The 24,646-nt window shown below is 42.3% G+C and overlaps 1 protein-coding gene across 4 annotated transcripts in view; it reads left to right on the top strand.

Moving 5' to 3' along the window:
* Positions 1 to 1,606: 1,606 nt before the first annotated feature.
* Positions 1,607 to 24,646, top strand: part of FGD3 (FYVE, RhoGEF and PH domain containing 3) — an 82,582-nt gene continuing 59,542 nt past the window's right edge. The window contains exon 1 of one of the 4 annotated variants that reach the window (XM_063411239.1): positions 1,607 to 2,204. In XM_063411239.1, coding sequence (XP_063267309.1) covers positions 2,069 to 2,204 — 136 coding nt within the window. In that variant the 5' untranslated portion in view covers positions 1,607 to 2,068. The remainder of the gene's footprint in view (positions 2,205 to 24,646) is intronic. The other 3 variants (XM_063411236.1, XM_063411238.1, XM_063411237.1) reach the window with 3 other exon arrangements.

Genomic DNA, 24,646 nt, shown 5'->3' on the forward strand with positions numbered 1-24,646 from the left:
TTGGTTGGTGATATGGCTTATTTCCCAGATGTAAAGAAACTGACACTGGCTCTCTGTTACAATTTTGCTGGTAAAAAGCAATGGCTACTACTTGCTGAAATTGTTAACTCACTCCAGAATAACTTGACTGATTCTGTTCAGAGATACAAATTAAATGCTGCAGATACCCAGACTGTAGATACTGAGCACCTAAAATGAAAAATAGTCCAATTCTCTAGGAAAAAAAACAACCTAAAAACCAATCCAAAATGGTGGCTAGGGTGGGGAAAGAATTGAGCAGGAAATAAATAGGTAATTTTAAGGAATGCTGGTTATTTGGTGTTCTGGTGCTATATCTAACAAGTTTAAATGCTTAAAATAAAGCTTGTCTCAGCTTCACACTTTTTAGCATGGACCTTGCTTTCATGAGAGCAAAGAAGCTGGGAAATTTCCAAAAATTTGTATGTTTCTTTCTGCTACTGAATCTCCATTATACCTGACAACCATGCAGCAATGATTGGTGAGCTTGGATCTGTTCTGGTGAAAATGCTATAGAGAAGCCACCTCATTGTCCTAAAGGACAGGATTAATCTAGAAGAGCCATATCCATTTTTTACAGCAATAAATGTCTGAAATCATAAGTTGTGTATTACATTTGTGTATGTATATTAATGCTTTAAGGTAGGATTTTGAAAGTAACAGTTTGGATTTTCAAAGTGACAAGAAATCCAGATTAGTTCATAACTGATGAATCTGCTTTCTTACTCTGGTTTATTTAGACCCAATTCATAGAGTTGATCTAGAACAGCTACTTCCTTTTATTCTGGAATGATTAGTCCATGGAAATTAATTTTGGAATGTCACTGCAAAACTGTGTTTCCATTCCACCACACTATTGAAGCACTCAACAGTATATTTCCACACTAATGCCCGCATCAACATTGGATATTTCAGGGGGAAGGTAAAGAGCAGTGACTAACTACTGGGTAATAAAAAATAGACTAAAGCCCAACACAGATGACTTTTTTTTTTTTTTTTTTTTTTTTTCCTGAAGGTAAATGCCTTTGTGAAGACCATTTTTCATGTCTTTGTGCTTTCAGAGATAGATTGCCAAAGCTCTCCTTTAAATATGTGCCTCACCTGAAGAGGCAGGGTTTTACCTCTGTGGAAGGAGTACTTCACCAGGGCTAATAAAGAGAGCACCACTCTCCAACTCAGCTGCATTCCCTCCTACCTACAGCGTCCTACTCCCTGTCCAGGTAGAGAGTAGTGAGTCAGGTGGGCCTTCGGGACTGAGTATTTAAGAAGCTCTTATTTCTTGGAATGGTTCTGGAAGGTGGGAAGAGGCTGGCAGGGTTTGGTCCCTCAAACAGAATTCATATCTCAGTTGTTCTCTGACCTGTACATGGAAGAACAGGTCAGTTAGAGAAGCCATGCTCAGGGTCTCCTGGGCCTCGGCATGTGTGGCACAGCCGCCCCCTTCAGCTGCACTGAGAAGCTTTTGGCTGCAAGGGCAACAGCCGGTGTAGAGCCTGTAGCCCTTAGGTTTCCCTTCCTATTGCTAGTGATATGATTTTGAGCTTCGCCCTGGGTTCGTCCTTTTTCTTACCGAATGGACTCATAAACACCTCTGTGGCATGCGAATGGTGAGGACCTTGGGCACCCCTTGCTCCCTGCAGCTGCGTCCCGGAGCCCACCGGTTCACTTGGGAGGAGCGGAATGTCCTCGGTTATCCCAGGACGGGTCTGGCTCAGCGGGAGCTCCTGGTGGCGCTGCCCAGGGGCCACGCAAGCGGCTGGCGCTACTTCCCCAAGGCCAGGCGGGAAGGGGGCAGGAAAGGGTGTTCTCCTCCCCTTCGGCCCCGCTCCCGGCCCTAGGGAGGGGCCAGCCGCGCGAGTGCGTCCTTTCCCAGCCGCTGCCCCCAGGCCGGGAGCAGCACCTGGGCCCCCGGCGGCCGCGGCGGCGTGTCCCGCTGCCGCCTGGGCCGGGGCCGGGGGCCGGGGGCCGGGGCCGGGGCGGGGGCGCGGGCGCATCCCGCCTCCGCCGCCTTCAGGGGCGCCGCGTCCCGCTGGCGGCGCCTCATGGCGCGATGCAGCTGCAGTGGGAGGGAGAGGAAACCCACCCCCCTCGCCCGGCGGCCGCCTTTGTAACCGCCCGGCCCAGCTCAGCGCGCAGCGGCTCGGGGAGCGCCGGAGCGCAGCGGCGGGAGCAGATGGAGCCAGAGGGTAAGGCTACGCCCAGCCCCCGCGCCCCGGCTGCGATCCCGAGGGAGCCCCGCGCTGGCCCGCCGAGTTCTCGGTGGAGGCTGCGGCGGCCGCGGGGAATCGGGCCGGGAGAGAGGCGGCGCAGGGGTCCCGGCGGGCCGCGGGTCTCTGCGGCGTGGGGAGAGGCTGGTTCCCGGGCCGGCCCTGCTCCAGGTGTGCGGGCCCCCGCCGCCGTCTGCCCTGTCCTGCCCTCCCCTCCCCTCGCTGGGCCGGCGGGCGGGCGCGCCCCGCGCGGTCCCGCCGGCTCTGCTGGCGCCGGGGCCCCGCTCCGCCCGGGGGTCGGGCCGCTCCGCCGGGGGAAGGCGGGGGCCCAGCGGAGCAGCCCGCACGGACCCGGGGGCGCGCTCAACTAACTTTCTTTCTTTAATTGATTATTTTCGTTCTCTGCCCCGGTGAACGGCTGGCGCGGTTCTGATGCAAACCCATTGCCCGCAGGGCCGGCCCGCCGTCCCCAGGCTGGACCCGCAGCGGCACTGGCTGCGCTACTCGCGGCCTCCCAAGCGCCAGCTGCGGGCTCGCCCCGAGCTGCCGCCGCACACACACCCTGGACCCGGCGTCCCTATGCGGCTCACAATGGCCAGGGAATCCATGTTTGAGTAAATGCAGCACTGCGTTGTGTATTTTTAGTTCTCCTGAAACCACACAAAATCAGTTCTGTTAAACATTCATTTCACTAAGACTGCTATTAACTGTATAGATTAAATTTATTTCCTGCCAATCCATATTTAGGCACTTACGAAATGCTGAGGTTTTTCCCCCCCCTCTCCATTTTAAAAACCTTTTGGAACTGTTAGTACTCTAAACGTAAACCATTTCCAATTGCAAATTGGAAATCTCTGAACCGTGATGGTCTGCTATGTTTAGCTGTCTGTCTCTGTAAAACCAGCATTCTTGTGGGAAAAAAAAATAAAAAAAAAAAGAAAGGAAGGGGGGGAAAAAAAGCCCTAAAATCCCTTGTGAGATTCACGTTTAGAAAACTGGCTGCATGCATCGTAGCTGGTTTTTAAACCTCAGTACCTGTGTCACATTTTCCATTCAAAATATTAAGAATGGTTTAACTATGTTAAAGGAGTATACGGCATACTACCTTAGTTCCATTGTAAGCTTTAGAGAATTTTAATACAAAGGAATATAGCTCTGCAATATAAAAAAACTTGCAGTGCCTGATACGCAGTGGCACCAAGGAATAGGAGAGACTATTGGCAATTGTTAATGACCGGAATTGGTTTTGTTGAGAAGCCTGCAGAATGGAAAGGGGTTATGTATGGCGGCCAATACGTTGATGAAAGTATTCTTGCATACTTTAGAAGTTGTTTCTGTTTCATAGAAAGCTGTTTTTCACAATGCTAGGAGGATGTGTTTTAGTGTTCATGCTACATCTAGCAGGGCTGTGTTTATAATATCCCTTGAAAATATGGAAGCTGAGTTATTCCTGATTTAGCTTGCTTGTGACCCAGTTCTCTGTATTGTATGTGTTCCTACCTTAATAATACTAAAGAAAAATTATAAAAATGAGATTGAGTTTGAAGGAACTCCTTTTAAAGAAATAAATTCTTATTTTTAAAAAGTGAAAATGTTCTGCCCTGCATCTTAGGTAGGTAAAAGCTGGATCAACCTAGGAAAGATTATGGTGAACTGCAGAGCTGCTGAAGTTCCCCACCTTCCCTGGATCCAGAGGTATTCAAGCAATCTGACTTCTGGCATCTCCTGAATTCCTTGGGTACCAATCTTCAGTACATTAATTTTTAGAGGCTTGTTCTCCCATATGGGTTGGAGCCTGCAGTAACTGAAATGTCCATGTCAGCAGCCTCCTGTTCTGTCAGTGAAGGAGCCGGGGTTCTTGTATCAGTTGCTTGTAGACTGCAATACAAGCAATACATAATTGCAAGGTCAGTTGCTTGTAGATCAGTGCAATATGTGACCCTCTGTATGCGTGTGTTATTTTCTTGAGTGTGGTTGATGCTCTTCAGTGAGCTGTACGTAGTCCTGTCTGGAATAGTTTTTGAATGGAGCTGGAATTGCTATTGTCCAGTCTCATTTGGCGCAGCTTCTTGCATTTAAATATATGTCTAAAACTTGCTGGAAGTGAAGGCGGGACTTTCCAGAGGACCACTGCCTCTTGCTGAGTGTACAGATCTAAGGCCTGTCAGGTATCTTCCACAGAGGCAGGGAAGAAAGGTAGGGTTGATACTAGGTTGCCCTTTCCTTAAGGAAATCTAGTGTACTGTACTAATGCTGCAGAAAAACTGACCAATGTAATTCTTGTGGGTGTCTCCCCAACTCACAATGTTGGCTGAGGTGATAATGTAGGACAAGGCTGGGACTGCAGAGTGTATTTGGTCTTGGAGTGTCTCAGAGAAGCAAGAGAGAATATTATATTCAAAACAATAAAAACAGTGGAATCATACTGATGTTGGTCTTCGTGGCTTTTTTTGTGGGATGAGCTTCTGTAGTGTGATCCAGATTGAGGAAGGTCAGTAGTGGTGGAAGTGGGATGTTGAAACCTTTTGGCACCAGGAGCGGCAGACTTGGGAAGTCAGAATACCAGTTGATGATTTTTCACTTGTGCATTGTTTGCACTGCAGTGTTTCCAAGGCAGTTTTTGTGGCTGGATTTTCCAAAGTATTCCAATAGTTTTATACTCTCAGTTCTCTGATCAGGTTCAACATGTTTGGTTTTGAGAAAGTTTTTTTCTCAAACAAGTTATGTGACATGGAGTGATGTAGGCAGTACTGCCCTCTGAAATATGACCTAAAGATCAACTGTTTCGTACTGGTTTACAATGAAAAATGTACAGCTAACTTCTGCAGGAGGTTTTGGGAACAGCTTTGTCTTCCCATGTCTGTAAGCTCAAAGAACACTGAATGTTCCTGACTGAAGCATGTCTTTTCCTGCTGACCAAGCTCAATAACTATGGATGCATGGGTTTTTTTCCAGATTGTTTGGTCCTTTTTTTTTTAGGGATCTTGATAACATTATTTGGGATCAATAATGGTCCTGCTTTGGTCGGTGAGTGTGACCCAGTGGTCTGTGTGAGAATTGAAAGGGCAGAGAATGTACATGCAGCAACAATGTAATTAATGCTTTAATTCCTCTGACTGTGCACTGGTTTCTACTAAAGCTATGAACTTGTGAAATGCTTTTGAGTAAAATTAATTTTCTTCTTCAAACAGTTTTGTTAAAATTTGCATTTTAGTTTTTATATTTTAATTTTTAAATTTAAATTTTTCATTTACTGAAAACTCAATTTAGAACTAAAAGAGGTGACTAGTAAAACCTAAGTAAGGAATATTTCTAGCTCCCTGGATACAGATGTTGCATTAGACATTTAAGCGATTGATTGTGTAGATGTTAACTTGAGTTGAGTGAACAGTGGCAGATTAAAAGTAGTAATAACTACTGTGGTATCCATTTGTATTGGCATTATCAAATTTTAATGTGAAATTTGATGTTTCACTCGAGAGACAGACAATGACTTGCGATTCTTACATAATGATGAATATTGGTACTCTTTTGAAAATGTCTCTTGTTCCAGATTCTCTGAACTAGCTGAAAGTTCCTTTTAAGTTAAAAATAATGTGACTTCATGTATTTCTCAGATGTGGGAATAGAGTACATGACATAGCCTGAGCTAAGATGGACCTGGACATGAGTGAGAAAGAGAAGGAAAATAAGAGAGAGTATTGTTTAACTCCCTTCCATGATGTGACAGCTCTGGAGCCATGCTGTATGCCTGTCATCAGCTCTCAGAACTCTCATTCTTTTTGTCCTCTGCCAACCCCTTTGAACACCCCATTGAGAACTGAGCCTGGCACCCCTGAGCACAGGACCCCAGACCTCCATGGTGAAAATCCATGTGAAATTGAAAATAGATGTCTGCAGCTCAGTGTTGCATTCTCTAGACATTTGGGAAGCAGTCAAGTCACAGCACAGAACTCTAGCTGGTTTGGAGGTTATGAGTGGTGAAATTTGAGACGCCTTTGTTGGTGGAACAATAGTGAGGTACGCTGGAAAGTGCTTCCAGGGGAACTATTTTTCCTCTCCCTCTACTCTCCCCCCTCCCATTCCCAGCCAGCTCCTAAAGGCAAGGGTTATTATGACTAGATTTGCATTTTACTCTTTGCAGTATCTTAAAATTTTATGGATCTTTGGGTTTTATTTCACAGTTTGTGGCTGTTCATTCTGCCTGTGCTGCCTGTTGTTAGGAGTTCCTGATACTACAATACCGGGTGCTTTACCAGGGTGCCAGGTGAGTGCTGTGCCTGCCTGCACAGAGGTGATGTGCTGGTGCGTGATGTCCCCACCAGTGATGCCAACTGGAGTGACAGCCTCAGGCTCATCTCTGCTCCCTTGGTGGTGTGGCTGTTGGTTTTCTGGCAGTGGTCACCATGTCCTTCTATGAGAAATACTCAGGCCTGCAGTTGTCTCTATGAGAAATACTCAGGCCTGCAGTTGTCTGGCTTCTCCTGGTTAACTTGCTGAGTTTAAGTGACATTATTTAAAGCACGTTGCCTCTGTGGTCCCTGACCACTACCTGACAAAATGCTGTTCTCCCTGCCTTTTCTTCTGGTTTTACTGACTTTTGTTGCTATTTTTGTCTTTCTGTGAAAGAATTTATTGGTATTACCTGCTTTCTTGTTTTCTAGGTTGCGCTTCTCTTGCTATTTGCCTGGGGTTAAGCCCCTTGTGTGGGACAGAAAGCCAATGATTTAACTGCTGTGAGAGGGCTAGGTGAAGAATTGAGGTGGAAGGCTGAGAAGATAGCATAGCAGATAGCATAGCATTGTTGACATAGCAAACTCTCAGTCATGTCACGCAGGACTCCCTCCAGGATCCTTGAGGGGCTCAGCAAAGTGAGTTCATCAAGTCCTCATCTATAGTCTCTCCATTAACAAAGGGATGAAATTCCTACCTTGAAGCCAGGCCATTTAAATGACCTTTCAGATATGGGCACAATACTTTTGTCCCTTAGTCTTTCTTCTCTCCCTCTTAGTATATTTTATTCTGTGGTTATGAACTCTAAAAACAAACAGCTCTTTCACAGTTAACCATCAGCATAAAAAAGTTGCAGGAGTGCTTAAGTGGGATTTTTCTCATTTATTAAGAAGCTTGGTACTGGCTGAATGACATAATGTGTTTTAGTGGTAGGGCTAGTAAATCTGGCTTTACTGTCACATGGCATGCCCAAGAGGCATTGTTGGTCCCTCTCTGGTGCTATTGTGTTGGGCACCAATAGCCTGAGAAGGATGTTTTGTGTCTTGAAGAAATATGTCATGTTACCAACTTTGATGTCTTAAATGCTGGTGACTTTCTAGGCAGCTTAGAGTCACTAAAGGCAAGAATAATAATTTCTAAACTTTAAAATTTTGTAGACCTCTAGAGTACATTGAAATGTGCAGGCAGTATTGATAGCTGTTCAGAGGGCACTCTTGAGGTTGGGTCAGAAGCAGTCATTGAGCCATGAATAGTTGTGTAGAATCAATGGTCTTCAAATCTGTTGTTAGTCATAGGAAAAATGCATCATTTGGGATGACAGAACCTTTAAGGTATCAACAGGGACAGGGCAGGCCACTGGCCATTGCTGTGGGAGGTGAGGAGCTCTGAAATGTAGGTCCTCATGCATTTCAGCATGGCCATGAGCAGTTACTTTACTGTAATTGCATTTTAAAATCCTGAAATATCCCCTTCTGAAGTTCTAGTTCTTTGTTTCTTCTTTATTCATCTAACTTGATGCTGCTTCATAGAAATTCTTTTTTTCAAGGAATATTCAAGGGGAGAGCATTTTTATGCTGGACTATGGATCATGACTAAGTCACTTATACATGGTATTTGCCATTTTTCTCTCTTCAAGTGCTTTGAATAATCTCCACTGAAGTATATGGAACCATTGCTAAAAGTGTAGTACCTTTATGGTTAATTTCTGATACTCATTGAGCTGGTTAATTAATGTGAATGGCTAAAACACTAACACAGAGTCCAAAGTTGACACTGGTTAGATGTCAGCCTGTTATGGGAAGCCCAACCTTTATCCTTGGGATGGAGCATTGGGATACAGTGTGTGCAAGCAGCATACGCATCTGTACATGGCATCATGCCAATCTGCATGGAGATTCTTGGAGGATAACAGTCTTGATATTAAAGAATCTAATTTCGAAAAGTCCAAAGAACCCAGTAGTCCCAGTGTTTTTTGAAAGACAGGGTGACATCTAAATATCACCTGGATGTCAGAGGTTTTTCCTCTTTGTTTCATACTTCTGAAAAGCAGGCAGGTGTCTGACTATAATGAAGGAATTTAACACTGGGCTCTAGTTTTCTGAAACTCTTGGCCTCTTTTAATTCTTTCTTTTTGGGCTTGCAGGCTCTGAGCAGAAATTCTCTCTTGGTAACTTAATCCTGAGCAAATATTTACATTCACGAGATTCTTACTACAGTAATCATTTTGGGCCTTGAGGCTGGAACAGGGTGGAAGTTAATGTACCAAACACTGGGGCAAGGAACTGTGAAGGGAAGACCAAAGAAGCCTTCAAACATGGGTTTACCATGTTTGATATAAATCACCTGCTAATGGTAATTTGGTTGTCACATTCAGAATGAGATCTACAGAGATACTGTATTTTCTGCCACTGGCCCTATGTGTTTTGATGGGGGCTTGTGATTTGAATTTCACCCACAGCTGTGAAAAGATGAATAAAAATGTTTGTGTAAAAACTGAAGGGAATGAAGTAGTAGAATAGAAGACTGAGATAGAAAAAAAGGAAAAAATGAGTACAGTGCAAAAAATGTGGTAAGGGCATAGGAAGAGGTTTTGAAGAAAGAGAGTTTTAAAGTCAAAATTAGTAAGTAATCTGAAATTTGTAAAAGAGGAAACCTGTACAAAACACTCTGGGAGATTAACCTGTGGGCACTGCAGAAGTAAGGGAAAAGTTCTCCAGGGTAACACCAACAGAGAGCTGAACAAATACAGTAAAGGAAGGAGTGATCTCTCTGGAGACCAATGAATGAAAATACCACCAGATCTCAGCTTCCCGTGGGTTTGGTTTTTTTCCCTCGATTTTGCTGTTACAATTGAGCGTCATGCACAGTGCTGGCTGCAGTGTTTCTGGGAAAGACAGGGGGATGAGAGTGTACTCAGTTCTCACACCCTTTAGGGGAGAAATATGCAAGGTTCCTCATGGAGGCTCCCAGTGGGGGATAGAGCTTCCTTACACAAGCCCACCTTGGTCATACCTGTGGAGATGTGTTTGGAGCCCCAGGGATTTGGTAGTGGTCTGGCCCTTGGGTCAACCCACTGCAGCTCCGTGCTGCTCCTGGTGAGCTGCCAGGAGAGCAGGGGTGTGTGCCCCTGCATGGGATACTGAACACATAACCCAGTGCAGGCTGGGCATTGTATTCTCTCTTAAACTGGTTGGGAAAGGGGATTGTGCCCCCATAGATAAAACTGTGTTGTTGGTTGACATGGTTGTACTGAAGCTGTGGCTGAACCTAAAAAACTGATAGTGATTAAGGCCCAGCCCCCAGGCTGTAGTAGTGTACAGCTGCATCTTGGAATTCTTAGGGGTTTGTATTGAAGTAACAGATATGGTTTTTCTATTTAATTTTTTTCCTCATTTTTTCCTTGTTTGTTGAATATCTGCAAAGCCCCTGACTGGACGTAGATGAATTTTGCCTGGAGGAAAACCTTCGCCATTCCAATTTCCTGTTGGGGCCAGGTGTTCCACCTCTGTGTGTCGCTCTCACTGGCTGTGGGAGTCATTCATGCAGAGTGAAGTTTCCCATGGAGGAACAAACAGTGCTGCCTGCTGAGCTCTCTCAGATCTGTTTTACTAATTGCTATTGAAATTCTTACAGTCTGTTTCTTGGCTGTAGAAATGCAGAGCCAAATATCCCCATTCAGGGAAGAAGTCCCTTTCTAATTATTGCACAGTTAAGAAATGCATTTTCTAAATTTTTTTCATCTTTTGCAAATACACGCCTTGCTTTGCCTTTCCTAATTTACTGATGGAAGTGCAAGTGTTCACAGCTAGGGGAGAGTAAGATTTCCTCAAAATAGTAAAATAAAAAGAATAATTTTTAAAAATCCTGTTTTGTCCATACTGTGTGTAGTTGTTGGAACTGGGTCTTTGGTTGGAATTACAGCTGCTTGATCTTGATGGTTCTGCAGTCAAAAAGGTTGCTTCACTTGGAATGCAGAACAGATGCTTTTCTTATTCACTTGAAAGGATAGTCTGGTGTTTTGTTGGTATTTCCCAGACCATGCAAGTGCCAAAAGTTATTTTAAAAATTGCTAATCCTCTTCTTAGGGCAAAGAACCTGCTGAAGCAAATTTTGAGGACAGGAGAGCTGCTGTGTTACTTGTCCATCTACTTTGGGGTTCTGGCCACAAACCGAAAACCTTTGTAGCAAGTGGTTATGGAATAGCTGGCAGCAAGAGGTGGTTTTGTTATTTCTTTTCTTCCCCCTACACTCAATTGTTTAAAAATTACATTGTGTCTTAAAGCTGGAGGGTTCATCAACTCTCAGAATTCATAGAAGTTGAAATTTTTTTATGGCTGGTAACAGAATTTTTAGTTGTTCAGAAACTGTATAGAGTTTGACACAGTTTTACTTGTATGTTTGAAGTGTGAAAATGTTGTGTCATGACAATATATCAGGAGGATGGATGTTCTACTCCACTCCTCTTGCAAAGCATTGCATTTTAGTTTGAGCTGATTCATTCAAAGCTGTAAGGAACTCTCAGGTGAGTTGCCTCCAACTGCACAGTGTGTGCTGTTTTATTGCTCCCTTTTCTCTCCTCCCTCCTTTTGGATTAGGTTCCACCATGGAGAGTTGAGCAGGATCTTGCTGAATGATTTTTGATGCCAGCAGAGCTTCTGTAGGGTGGTGGTTTCTCCTCTCTTCCATGGAGACTTAGAAACCCAGAAGTCATAGGTGGTGCCTGTAATCTGGGAGAGGCTTGGTGAAATGCTCTTAAAAATCTCAAACTGTGAGAACACAGGTTTTAAATTTGGCTGTTTGATTCCCCTACATCTGCTTTTGCCCCTACATTACTTGAGTCTCCCAACCTCAAAGGTATTGGCTGCTAAGAGTATATTCCAAATCTGCTAAACACATTAGAGTATCCCGTCTCCTGTTTCCTGACCTGTTCCATCAGCTTTATTGGATGAACATCAAACTCCTGTTGAGTCCTGGTCATCTGTTTGTCCCACTTCACAGTGCCTGAGGAATCCTTGAGTACTACTGATGTGGCTCAGCATTAACCTACCGCTACTTTTTTTTTTCCCCCCGCATTTCCAACTTTCTTGGTCTCTTCCCTCTGACATATTCCAGTTCTGTGGAAGCTCCAGGATATTCCTAATGACATCTTTTTCCAAGATGTTTCTGTTGTGACATCTGCTTGGCTGACTAATAAAAATTAATAAACCCTGAGTTAGTGCAGTTTGAGCTGAACTTAGCCTTGATCTTCAGATCCTTCTGGAGACTAGGTTGCAAAAATGCCCATCTTTGTGCATTGCTTTCAGCCCTCTAAAACTTTTAGTTTTATATCCAAAACATTGAGGCTTAGATAGATTGTGTTTGTGGAGTTATGAAAACTCTGTGCTGCTGTTTCCCTGATTTTTTTATTTAATTTAATCCCCACCCCCCACTGAATTTATGTTCCTCTATCTTGTGATGGAAGAAGCGATCTTACATATTAAGTGAGACCTTTGAGCATGTAATCTCTTGGTGTAGCTGGAAGAATTCTGGGTGTGGTTATGTATAAATAACAAAATCCATCACCGTTGTCAGTCCGTCGTACCATGCATCCCACAGGGAATCCTCGAGGCACCTACTGAGGAGGTGCTCGGCACTAAAAGCTGGTTTTTTATTTCACTAGGTAGTGGGGAAAATAATGAGACTTAATCTAATATCCATTTGATTAGTAAATCAGTGTATTGATCTATCTTTTGAAATGCATTAAAGATGGCTAAATGACACGTGCCTTCGTTTCTAAAAATATTGCAGAATATCTGGCAAGGTCTTCTTCAAAGATACCGAAATCTTTGTTGCAAGTGCTGTTTTGGGGGTGTTTTTCTTGTTTTATGTGGGGGATTTGTGAGGGTTTTTTTTTGTGGGAGGAGGGATGTTGTGGTTGCTTTTGTTTGATTTTTTTATTTGGGGTTTTTCTTTTGTTTGTTTTGTTTAATTTTGTTTAATTGTTGGTTTTGTTTAATTAATTTTGTTTAATTTGTTTAATTTGGTTTTGTTTGTTTGAGGTTTTTTGAGTGTGTTTGTTTCTTAAGAAGACCTTCAAAAATAACATCATGTGTTGTATACATGGTGGAATAGCTTCATCCCAGTGAAGGCAAACAGCAGATCCTTGGCAGTATGAGGTCAGCTTTAATTTGGATTATATATTATTGGATCCTTGGATGGATTTTCCACTGGAAAAGAAGCCTTATCTGAGTTCAGACAGGCTAACCCTTTACTAAAAGTTGGCTTGCACTGTTTTTAAGTGTGGATACACCATAGTTTTATGTCATGTAGCCAAGAATATTATAAGTGGTGACATATTTTCTGCCCTTTGTCATCACGCTTAGTTTCATGGTGTCGTGATTTGGGAATGGTACTCCCCAGTATTCCCACCAAGACTCTCCAAACCATGCTCCACTTGCTCTCTCGCTCATTGGATAGGAGAATTTGAGGCACAGCAAATAAAGATCATGAGTTGAGAGAAGATCAGTTTACTGAAAACAGCAATGAGGTAAGCAAATTAACAGTAAAGGCAGCAATAGGCAGAATGAACAGGAAAAAGGCCAACAATTCACGTGCTCATTACCATGCGGAACTCCTTACAAAACCTGACCATGCCATGTTGTGCCACCTGAATGGGACCCCTTCCTCCATCCTGGAAAATGATGTGAAGTGGTATGGAGTAACCTCTGGGTTCTACAGTAAAAGTTAACTACATCCTGGCTGGAACCAGGACACATGGTTTTTCTGGGATGACGCTTCAGAAACAAGCACTGATACTCTGCTGTAGACAGTCTGCAATACTAAGCAGACCTCTCAGGAAAAATACTGACTAGTGTTTTGTTAGGGGGGAAAAAAATTTCTTCTGAGTTCATGGGGGTTCAGTATATTCCCCTGCAGCTTAGCTTAGATTCAGCTTTATAAGAAAATGGGTATTTATTTTCCCCAGATTTAGGTCCCAAGTATGCTCATAGATCTGAACCAAATGTAGAGTTTCCTACAAGTCATGTTATGAGTGTTTTCCATATTCAAATGTTGGGTAATATTCTTAGATTATCTTTAAAAAGTATTTGAGGATACAGATTGTAAAGTAATTTTAGTTTAAGATATGGGGTGCTTAACAATTGAAGATAGTCTTCAGCGTGTCAACATCATTAGGAAAAAGCGCAGGCTATTCTAAATATTTTTTCCATTATCTTTTCCACTCTATTTACAGGCTTGGTAGGAGTTTGATTGTTTATGTGGCATGAAAGACTTTGGTCCATAAGAGCAGGAAATGACAGAAAAAAAATGTTTACTACCTGTTACACCCCTCTGTTCCAATGGGAAAATAAAAGGAACAAAATTTTGTTTTCTCCCCCTTCATTTTCCTCTTTGTCAAAGGGGATGTGTTTGTTACAGTGGAAATTGATTGAAGAAGTTCCTTTTGTACTTCAGCTTGTAAAGTACATAAGTCCATCTGGAAAGACCAGATTTCTTTCACTTTGGGAGATTAGGAAAAAATTCAGCAGTCAAAAAAAGAATCTGTCATTCTTGATGTAAATATAAGGTGTTTAGTGATCAGTGGCTCAGGGGGGGTTACAGGAGGGCAGGGGAAAAATGGGATGATGAAAAGTGGGGGAATTTGGGTTCTGCCAAAGAAAGGAGCTTTGCAGTGGTCTTATTCATTGGGGAATAGTCTAAACTGTTGGCTCTGCCGCAGTTCTGGGGGTCCTGCAGGCAGTCACAGTGGTAACAGAGGTTGTCTTGGCATCTTACAATGGCTGATCAAGTCTGAGAGAAGAAAATAACTTTCTGCATTTCTGAGCTGTACACCAGTGACTGCTCTGCTGGTGTTACAGGAAACTCCTACTTGCTAATATTGTCAGGAATGCTCCCCTGCCCCCCTCCCCCTTTACAAACCTGAGTTGCCATTGTGCTGGCAGCCAGCAGTCTTGGCACCAACACCAAAGGCAAAACTAGAAAGATGAGTGTTTAAGGAATCTGTAAGATGTATATCCGGAAACGATTCCTTTAGCTAGAAGCTGGTATCGTAGTGGAGTTACATCTTTTTGTATTGGATGAAATGGGATTTGATTGAATCCTCAGAAGACCACTGATCTCCTTCACTGCAAAAAGTGGCTGTTGTAGGAAATTCAAGAAATGACCCTGCTAATTCTTGTAAATCTCTCAGCTTCTTTCCATGCTCATAAACACAGGGTTTGGAATCCCTAATGGGGCATGAGGATTCCTCACTGAAGTGGCTTTGCTTGGCACTGTGGTAAGACATTCTGGTGCCTTGAACTGTAACACAACTGAATTTTGGCACTGTTGCTGCCCTGCAGTTTGTGGAGGAGGGTTCCTCTCATATATGCAGACTTTGGAGCTTTTTATTCTTCTAGGACTAAAAGCAAAATCACATCTTTACCTTGGAGTACCAGGGGTAAATGCATGGTATATTGCTGTATAGTGATTTTTTTTTTAATAACTGCATTAACTTCTTTAGCTACCCGGACTACTTTTAGATTTCACCCAAAACAACTGCTTATGGAACTAGGAGAGGTAAAGTGCTGCTCTAGTGTTCTAGCTTTCTCTGCAGTTAAGCAGACCATGTTTTGCACTTGGTTGCTTGACAGTTGCTAATCAGGAGAATCAGAAACTTGTCCTGTTTCAAGTACTGACTTACATTGTATAATTGAAACAACTGACCTTTTAGATGTTAGAGTACAGTGCTTACATTTGACTGAATCAGCTACCTCTGAATTGAGCTTTGAGGTAATGCTTTCTGGTCTTTGTCAGCTCAGTTGGACCTCTGACAGCAGTTGAGAAAGTCAAGAAGAGGGCTGGCTTTGTTTCCTCTGACCTCCTGAAGCTTTTTTTCTCTTCCATACTTCATTTTGGATCAGTCGAGAACTTTATTTGGAGTCTGTAAAAAAAGAGGATTAGGTTATCTGAACTGTCTGGAAAACCCTGTTGGACCTGGTTCAGCTGTATGGCTGCCCAAAAGCTTGGGCTGGATCTAGGCGAGTGTGTTACCAGCAAGACAGTTCTTTGCATGAAGAACTGGTGGTGTTTTGGATAGCGTTTAAGGTTTGAACTTGATCTAGAGTGCACAGATACACGGTCTCCCTTGCAGCTAGATGGATCTGCGCTTCATCTGTAGCATCGGCCTTTATTAGTGGCACCTGTGACTTGGGATGCAGAGATTAACAGACTTTACAAACCTTTTGGCAGTGGGTGCTGCCTGTTAGAAATTCCTGCTGAGAAGTCTGCTCTCATTTTCTCCTGGATAGACTGGAGTTATGATTGCCTTCTCTCTTGTGTCAGGTTTGGGGAAAGACTAGATTTTGCTTGTAAGGGAGGAGTAATACAATTCTTAGCGTTTCTGATCCAGGAGTAGTAAGCAGTTATAGTTGACATTGATCTGCTTAGGGTGTATTCTTGATTTTTAGTATTTAGTGGTAGATTTTGGTTAGGTAAGGTGTTTACTTTGAGGTAAAAAATAGCAAAGAAAGGAACAACACCTTGTATTTGCTATGTCTACATCAGTAGTTACTGCAGCCTATGGAACTGGATCTGTGGAAGGAACGTGGTGCTGAGAATCACCATCTGCCCTGGGTGTGAGTGTGAAGGGCTTTTACATTAGATCAGCTCATGGTAGGCCCTGAAAGACCACGTGCCTGTCAGCTGCCATTGTGTGCTTGATGCACTCACTGAGAGAGAGCAGGTCATATGCTCCAAGGCTGTGCTCGGCTACAAACCAAAACACAATAGTATGAAGTGAGATGAGAGATAACTTCAAAGGAGCTCTCTGGCTAGTACTAAAATGGGGATGGTGACACATCCCTTGTCAGCCCCTGGAAAACCTGCACAGTGGAGTTTGACAGCCAGCTTGGTGGGGCCATGGCTCAAGGCTCAAATTGATGGCTCAAATTGGTAAGGCCAAGGCTCAAGGCTCTTCTCTTTGATCCCACACAGGGAAGAAGTGTCAGAGAGCAGGTTAATTCTATGTCTGTAAGGTGTCCTTTGCTCATCAAATCAACTTTGGATAATGATGAAGTTGATGGAGTCAGACTTCATAACACAGAACAGCCCAGTCTAACACAGAACTCAGCCACTAGACCCAAAAACTAAAGTAGGAGAACCTCAGTCTATCACACTCCTTTTGGTTTGAAGACAGTGACAGCAAGAGGTGCCCAGAGCCTGGAGAGAGATCACAGGTCAGCAGGAGAGCGCCTGAAGGACAGTGCAAAGCACTTCCAACCACTCCAGCCAGTAGACTGGCTTCACTAGGGCCTAGCTTAAATTCCTCTGTGTACTTAATTACAGCATGCGAAATAACAAGAGGCGTTAGTGTGCAGTCCTATGATTGTACCATCTGAGGCTGGAGCTAGGCTGAGAGATCTGGGGGTGTTCAACCTGGAGAAGAGAAGGTTCTTGGGAGACCTTAGAGCCCCTTGCAGTGCCTAAAGAACCTCTAAGAGATTTAGAGTGGGACTTCGGACAAGGGCCTGGAGTGACAGGACAAGGAGGGGATGGTTTCCCACTGCCAGAGGGCAGGGTTAGATTAGATTTTAGGAAGAAATTCTTGGCAATGAGAGTGCTGAGGCCCTGGGACAGGTTGCCCAGAGAAGCTGGGACTGCCCCGTCCCTGGAAGTGTCCAGGGCTAGGTTGGATGGGGCTTGGGGCAGTCTGGGTTAGTGGAAGATGTCCCTGCCCAGGGCAGGAACATCTTATTGAAATGAGACAATCTTTAAAATGCCATTGAGTCCAGATCATTCTAGGACCTTGACAAATAAAGCCACGCTGTGGAGGCTGGACTGCCTTCTCTAGCAATAGGCTTTTCCTGTGATTTTAAACAATAAAACTTGCTTTAGTGCCATCAGTAGCCATGACCATGACCTTCCACAATAAGCAATGAAATAATTTGAAAGGCCAGGAAGATACTCCTGTTTTTCCTTCATAAGCGATCAACAATTGTCTTCTTATAAACTGGAGTGTTTCCTGGAGGTGTGTGCCCCATTGTTTGCTTACCAAGATTGCTAAATATGTTTCAAAATCAATGTCTTTAAAGTAATATGTTCATTGAAAGGGGGATTACTTTTCAAATTGAAGCATTGAAACTGATAGAAGATAATTTTGTGGTGATCCTGGCAATGGCTCTTTTTTGTTTGTTCATGTGTTTTGTGGGATTTTTGTTTGTTTTTTAAATATTATTATTATTTGTTTCCAGGAGCTTCATTAGTAGGAGTTTCTTGTAATCTATCATTTTTTTTCTTTGCTCAGTCTCTTACTTCTCTTTAGGGATAAAAAAGGAGATGTCTGTTTTTTAAAATCATGATATCAGAGCTGATTAATGTTGGTTGAGAGATGCAGGATTGTATGTTCCAAAGGCACGGAAAGAAATAGGAAGTTTGATTTCTAGTTAAATATTTGCTTTTTTATTTAAGGGTTTGCAGCATCCCTGTTGGTCTTGATTAAGGCATCTGATTCTGTATTCCTTTTTTAAATTTTTTTCTTCATGAGGGAAAACAGCTTGACATTTCACCCAAGGTGACAGTTTTCCTTTAAAGCTCCAGTTCCAGATTCAGTTAGTTACTTATGGATCTCAGATTAGATTGAAAGCTAATATTAGATTATAAAACTAATATTTGACTGAGATCTTTCAATGTCTTTGTTGGAGGCATACAGCTTTTTAGGAGCTTTCGGACAGTGAGTCATAAAAAATTTTCATTTCCCAAATTTCAGAGAGGTAAGTCCACCAAATCCCTGGATGTGTTATAAGAATCTTATGGCTGATCTCATTCTAAATACCTGCACCTGGCAGAGGTTTGGGCTTCTGGTTTTTTGCATCTCTGAGGCCATAGGTAAATATTGTCTCTGTTTAGTTCATTTATTTTTTCCTCCCTAGTAAATTTTTTTGTGAGATGTTCTTTGGTGCAGTTCTGTGTCAATCCACCAGATGACACTTGATGCTGAAGGATGAAAACTTAAGTGGTCCTGCATGAAAAATTCTGTATTCCTGTGTTGATTTAGAAAAAAAATTCAGAACAGCTTATTTCCAAAAAGTTTTCATATGGTACTTGGAAAATTTGAGGTGTGTGTACAGATGATGCTCCCCATGCCTGGGAGTGTTCAAGGCCAGGGCGGGGCTTGGAGCAACCTGGGGTAGTGGAAGGTGTCCCTGGCCGTGGCAGGGTATGGGATGAGATGAGCCTTGAGAGCCCTTCCATGATTCTATGCTCTTGTTTAATAAAAGGTTACTGGTGGGAGCAAAGACCCTTAGAAGGGTGTTTCTTACCCTGTTAAACTCATCAGAAGGTGAGTAGTTTTGATATCCATTTGTGTGGTGGAGCCCTGGCGCCTTTGCAGGTTTTACTGTAATATTGACAGTATTTGATTACAAATACTCCAAGCTGGGATGAAATAGTTTACAGGCCATGGTATGCATTTGTCATGTTCTTTGCTGCCCTCCCTCTTCCCTTACCATCTGTTCCCCAAATCCTTTATTTTTCACTTTTGCTCTTTTTCACAACTTTTCTTATAATGTTCACAGTCAACTCTTTTCTTCCACTTCAGTTTTGTCTCAAAACCCCTTAAAAAAAAGCCGTAACTGAGACAAACTGAGCTTTTAAATTGTGTTCAGAAGAGATTTGAAATTGAACAAGGGGAGATTTATGCATCCCTAATTAGAGCAAAGCTAAGTGAGCATGACAGATTTATTGATGATAAACCTCAGTCCTGTTTAAACATCTGTTGAAACTCAATAAGTGACAGGCAGATTATTTCTGCCTCAGATGCAGTTCCTGGGTGCCTGTGGGATTCTGGAGGAGCTGTGTTGTGGTGCGTTTGTAGGACGAGTCCCAGCAATCCTGTCCGCTATGAAAGGTTTACTACAAGTGTCCACAAAATTGTCCTTCTTAAAATCAACTTTTTTCACTTAAAAAAAACCAAACCAAACCAACCAAACAAACAAAACCCCCAAAAAACCCCACCACCTCCTGGTGGCAAGCTACAGCAAAGAGCTTTTTGGATTGTCTTGTGCCAAACATTTAAACCTGTGTGAGAGGCTGTGCTTAAAAGAATAACATTCAAACCAGAAGCCCTGGGTGCCATAAAATAGGCAAGTTAGTGCAAGACCAGTGCATTGTAACCTTGTTCCTCAAGCCGGAATGCAGTTTCATGGCTATTTGAAAAATCAAAGGGCAAAAGTAAATCCTCCTTCTGCATTTCTGAGCTAGTTCTGGGTCCAGAGCAACTCAGGCCAGGCTTTGGTCATAGAGCAGTGCTCTCCAAATTGCCATGCTCAGAGCCCAAAGTAGCAGCTGGCAAAATTCAGAGAACTGACTCTCTTGATTTGTAGTTCTTTGTCTGGGTCCCTTAAGCAAAAACCTGCAAAATCTCAGCTGGGAAGTGTTTGAATGTGTGTAATTGATAATTGTTTCATGTGGAAATGTTACTTCATGAAGTGGTTTGGGATTTTTGGGAAGTTTTGGAAAACACCTTTTGTATAATAAGATTATTGTGATTGAACACATTCAAAAATCCAAGATGAAGGCTCTAAAAACTACAGGCTTTGGTTGATTTGAATTTTGCAGATCCTTATACAGGCACTGATTTTGGATCGATGCAATACTGAAATCAGTAGGATTTTGTTGGTTAGGTTTTTTTATTTTTAAATTTGTGTCTATAAAGCTTTTAACTTTTCCTTTGATGTGGAGCGAGATGCATGGATTTGCCATGTTAGGCAAGTGTGCTGCTGCTGGTTCCTGGCAAGGAAACGAGGCCATTTATACCTCTTAGGCCTGGTAGAAAAATGAGCAATGGAGTGAATTGTAACCTTTTTCTTTACAGCAAAGGATAAATTGAAAGGCAAAATTAAACAAAAAGACTTTTGCTTTGTTTTTCATGAAAGTGTGCATATGTAGAGCTAATTACAATAGCTGCAGAATAAAGCTTTGAATATTAAAGCTTTTTTCATAAATCAGAAGTAGAGCAATGGTCCATGTGAAGATTGCTGATACAATCACAGGCTCTTTGTTACTGTGCAAATTTTTGCAGAGTAATTTGTCTTAACACCACTTTTGCTGTTTCTGAATTAATTTGGAAACTAAGTGAAAGACCTCTGGTGGTCCAGTTGGATGTTTGAGTAGAGGAAAGTGGTGTAACATTCTGCCTGCTGCAGCAGGAGATGGTGCACTGAACCCAGAAGAAGCTCAGAGGGGAAGTCTCCTATTTTTCCCCTGTGCTGGGCACTGATGAGGCTGTGCTTCAGATTCGAGGTTCAGTTTTGGGCCCCTCATGCTAAGAAAGAGCTTGAGGGTCTGGAGCGTGTCCAGGAAAGAGAACAGAGCTGGGGAAGGGTCTGGAACACCAGGAGTGGCTTAGGGAGCTGAGGAGGCTCAGCCTGGAGGAAAGGAGGCTCAGAGGTGACTTTGTATCTCTCCACAACTCCCTGGCAGGAGGGGCCAGCCAGAGGGGGATCATGATCTGGTCCCAGGGAAGAGGGACAACAGGAAATGACCTCTTCTCCACCAGGGAATATTTAGATTGGCTGTTAGGGAAAAGTTCCTTCACTGAAAGTGAAGCATTGGGCAGGCTGCCCAGGGCAGTGGTAGAGTCACCATCCCTGGAAACATTCAAAAAATGTTGCTATGGCACTTGAGAACATGGTTTAATGGTGAACATGATGGTGCTGGGTTGGTGGCTGGACTTAATTTTCCATGTTTTTTTCCAGCCTTAATGATTCTATGATTCTTTTGCAGGGTTCTGTCACCTTTAGTCATGAATAATAGATGTTAATTCAATGAAACCTTCCACTTATATTTTTTTTTGTCTAAGGCTGCTGTATTAAGGAATTAGGATGGGAATTGGCCCTTGTTTTGGACGTCCCATACTTATATATGGATCCTTATGGAAATACAGTTTCTGTTCATTTATATAAATCCTTATATTAGCCACCTGTGTCTTTCCATGTGCTAACAAGTGTCTTTAAAAACAATATTTTAGGGGCTTGTGAAAATCAATCCAAGGCTCTTCTACTTGTGGAAGACAAAATCTTTGATCTGTTAAACTTGTATAGCATCAGTGGGATGACCCTGTTTCAGCATGCCATGAAGAGGATTTACAATCTTTGAAAAACTTGAAGTTTTGCTTGGAAGAACTGATTTAAACCTGATATCTTTCAAATACACTTACTGCTCAGTGCAACTGAATTGATATGGGATAATACTCTGTTCTTTTTACTGCTTCTTACATGAAATGCTATTATGGTATTAACTTCTTTGCATGGTCTCAGTCTCTGTGTGCTTCTTCACTTTTTGTTTTTCCTGCAGAATTGCACATTCTGTTTGCATTGGGCCATGACTAATGTACAGATTTGCTTTCTGTAGTGCCAGTGATGTTCTGCCAGTGTTTTAGTAGGGGATTCCCACAAGAATTCCCCTGCCTCTCCCATGTGGAGGAGTTGTGTGCAGCAAGAATACATGTACTTCAGTTATTTACTTTGTGGGGTGGGAGAACAAAGGCTCTTTTTGTTTGAAACAATACTACCAGCTCACTCACTGGTGCTGGAGGGAGTTAGCCCTGTCCCAGGAGCCGGGTAGGAGTCCATGCTACAGTTCTGTTCCTGCTGTGAAACCTTGGCAACACTTTCCTTTTTTTTAAAATTTTCTTTCATTTTCAAGAATTCTTTGTTTGAACTGTGAACAAAGCCTGTTTTTACTAAGTATTTGTACAGTGCCTGTCTCGATGGGCTCTGCTTTCCTTTGGGATTGTTGGGTGCCTTTGTAGGAATAATAAAATTAGAACTAGCCACTGGTCCAACAAGCTGCTATCAAAGTGCTCTCACCAAGAGCAAGCCCTGGTGTTCCACATCCCTGAGCTTCCAAAGAACTGTGAAATCCCAGGAAATGCAGACAGCAAGTTGCCTGCATTATATATACACATGTATTCAGCTAATTGCAGAGATTCATTCTCCTCACTGATGGCTTCAGAATATTACGGACCTGAGCACAGTGTGCTGCCCTTGTGCACTGTCTGCTATGCGAACAGTGATAGGGATTTTGGGAAGAAAATTGTCCAGTGATGTTATTTGTGGATGGATTTATATTCATATTTTTTTAAAGAGATGGTACATAAAATTAATCATGAGCAATTATTGTAACACTAGTAAACTGTGTCTCCTTAAGTTTGATGTTATTAAAGAGAGTGGTTGTCATGGTGTATGTGTGTACACATATAACGTATGGATGCATATATACATATATTAAAAATTAAGAATTCCTTGTAAAAAATTAAAAAGAATTGGCCTAGCTCATGCTCTTGCTAAAGCTGTGTGGTGTTATGCACCATTCAGAGTGTACAACTATAGTTCCCCTTGCACAAAGGCTACTTTTGTTTTTTGAGTGAAGTCATGGTCTATTTTAAACCCCATATTTTAATAATGAAGTTCACTGGAAACTGAAGGAAATGAGACCACGAGGTTTTGTCCTGATAAAAACCAAACTGGAACTTGCAAAGTCAACTGTGAATAAATGTGCGTGTCACAGTTTATGGTTTCAACTTTTGAGTTTTGGTCTTCTTTTCTAAATGTTTTGGTATAAATATACAGCTCCTGTCACTGACCTCATACAAATAAGTTCTATTTACTTTCGAAGCACTTTCTGACTAGGAAAATAAAATAAAAGTGGGAAAAGGCACTTCATGCCTTTCATATTTGTTTCTGATAGATTTCATTGAGTTGAACTTCCAGCTCCCCTTGTTCTCCACTTCATGCTGGCTCGGTTCTGGGTTTTATCCTGGTGTGCTTCCAGAGCAGAACACTCTGGGGACTCGCAGTCTGGGGGTGAAACTCAGAAGTGTTTGTGCTTAAAGGAGTGGTCAGCACTGCCCTGTCTGTTGTCGCTGATGATAATAGTAATTATAACCTATTATTAGGACAGATAAAATTAATACACTTATTGAACATGTGGTATGAAATGGCTGGATCAAAGCTCTCTAAAGACGCATTCATCTAGCTTTATTGAGAAGTATTTTTTTCTTTTAGTCGAAAAATTACCCAGTTTAAGTAGGTGAAGTGATTTGACCGTTTAACTTTTTTTGCCACCATTTAAACCATGCAAGTGATTTAAACCTCTCTCTTTATTTTTACTGCAGGTTGTAATGGAGGGAGTTTCCAAAATATGTTTCAGAAATTTGTATGACCAGGGCAAAAATTTCTATTTAGTTTGTTTAAGACTAAAACAGCAAAGATGCTGAGTTCTTAAAGGAATATATTTTGGCAGCAGAGATGATTGACAGCAGAGCTACTTCCATTTTCTCAAATGTTATTTGGTTTTCAGAAGTTCCTCTTGCAACACAACTGTGATAAAACTCCCTTGCTGTCTTAATGCCTTTAACATATCTCCTAGTGGATTGGAATGATCAAGCTTTAAAGTTGCAGTGTCCCTGTAGTGATTGCAAATGCAGGGGAAAATAATAACTAATGAATACTGTTTAATATAGCTTTTTTGAATTGATATTTTAAAGCAGCCAGGGTCTGTAGGGTAGCACCTATATGCCTTATTAGTGCATATGAGGAATTTTTCTGTTGCTGTATGAAAAGGAAATGGTTTAAAATGTCAAAACTTCAGGAGAATTGTGAAAAGTAATCTTTTAAAAAAATCAGTTTCCTTTCAGGTGACTGGGATGAGGTTGAAAGATAATGGCAAACCTGTATGGCTCACAAAAGTACCCTGAGTGTTCTTCCTTCCTAACCAGTTATCTCTGCACAGGAGAAAATTATAAAAACACATATTGCAAACCACAGAGTGTCCCCAGATGTAACAGGGACCTCCGTAAATCTCCATTTCCATGGGCTGATGTACCATTTCACCTTTACCAGATAACATGATGCACTTGTGCAGCTCTCATATAGATTAGCAATTGTACATATTTTTGTTGGTTATGTAAAAGATAATACTCCATTCAAAAAACCAAGGCTCTTTTGCTTGTTCCACTGTGGCTTGAGTTATTCATTGCATTTTCTTAGGTTTTTTTAAAATTTATTTTTGGTGCATGCAACTACTGATAGTATGAATATACAGCAACATAAGTGTCTGCATCAGATATCAGTGTTGCAGTTAGGCAAGCTGACTTTTCCTTTGTTTCATTGGCAGGTGAATCTAGTTGTCAGAACATAAAATACAGGGTA

This window comes from Prinia subflava, chromosome 14 (assembly GCF_021018805.1).
Source record: "Prinia subflava isolate CZ2003 ecotype Zambia chromosome 14, Cam_Psub_1.2, whole genome shotgun sequence".
Lineage (NCBI taxonomy): Eukaryota > Metazoa > Chordata > Aves > Passeriformes > Cisticolidae > Prinia > Prinia subflava.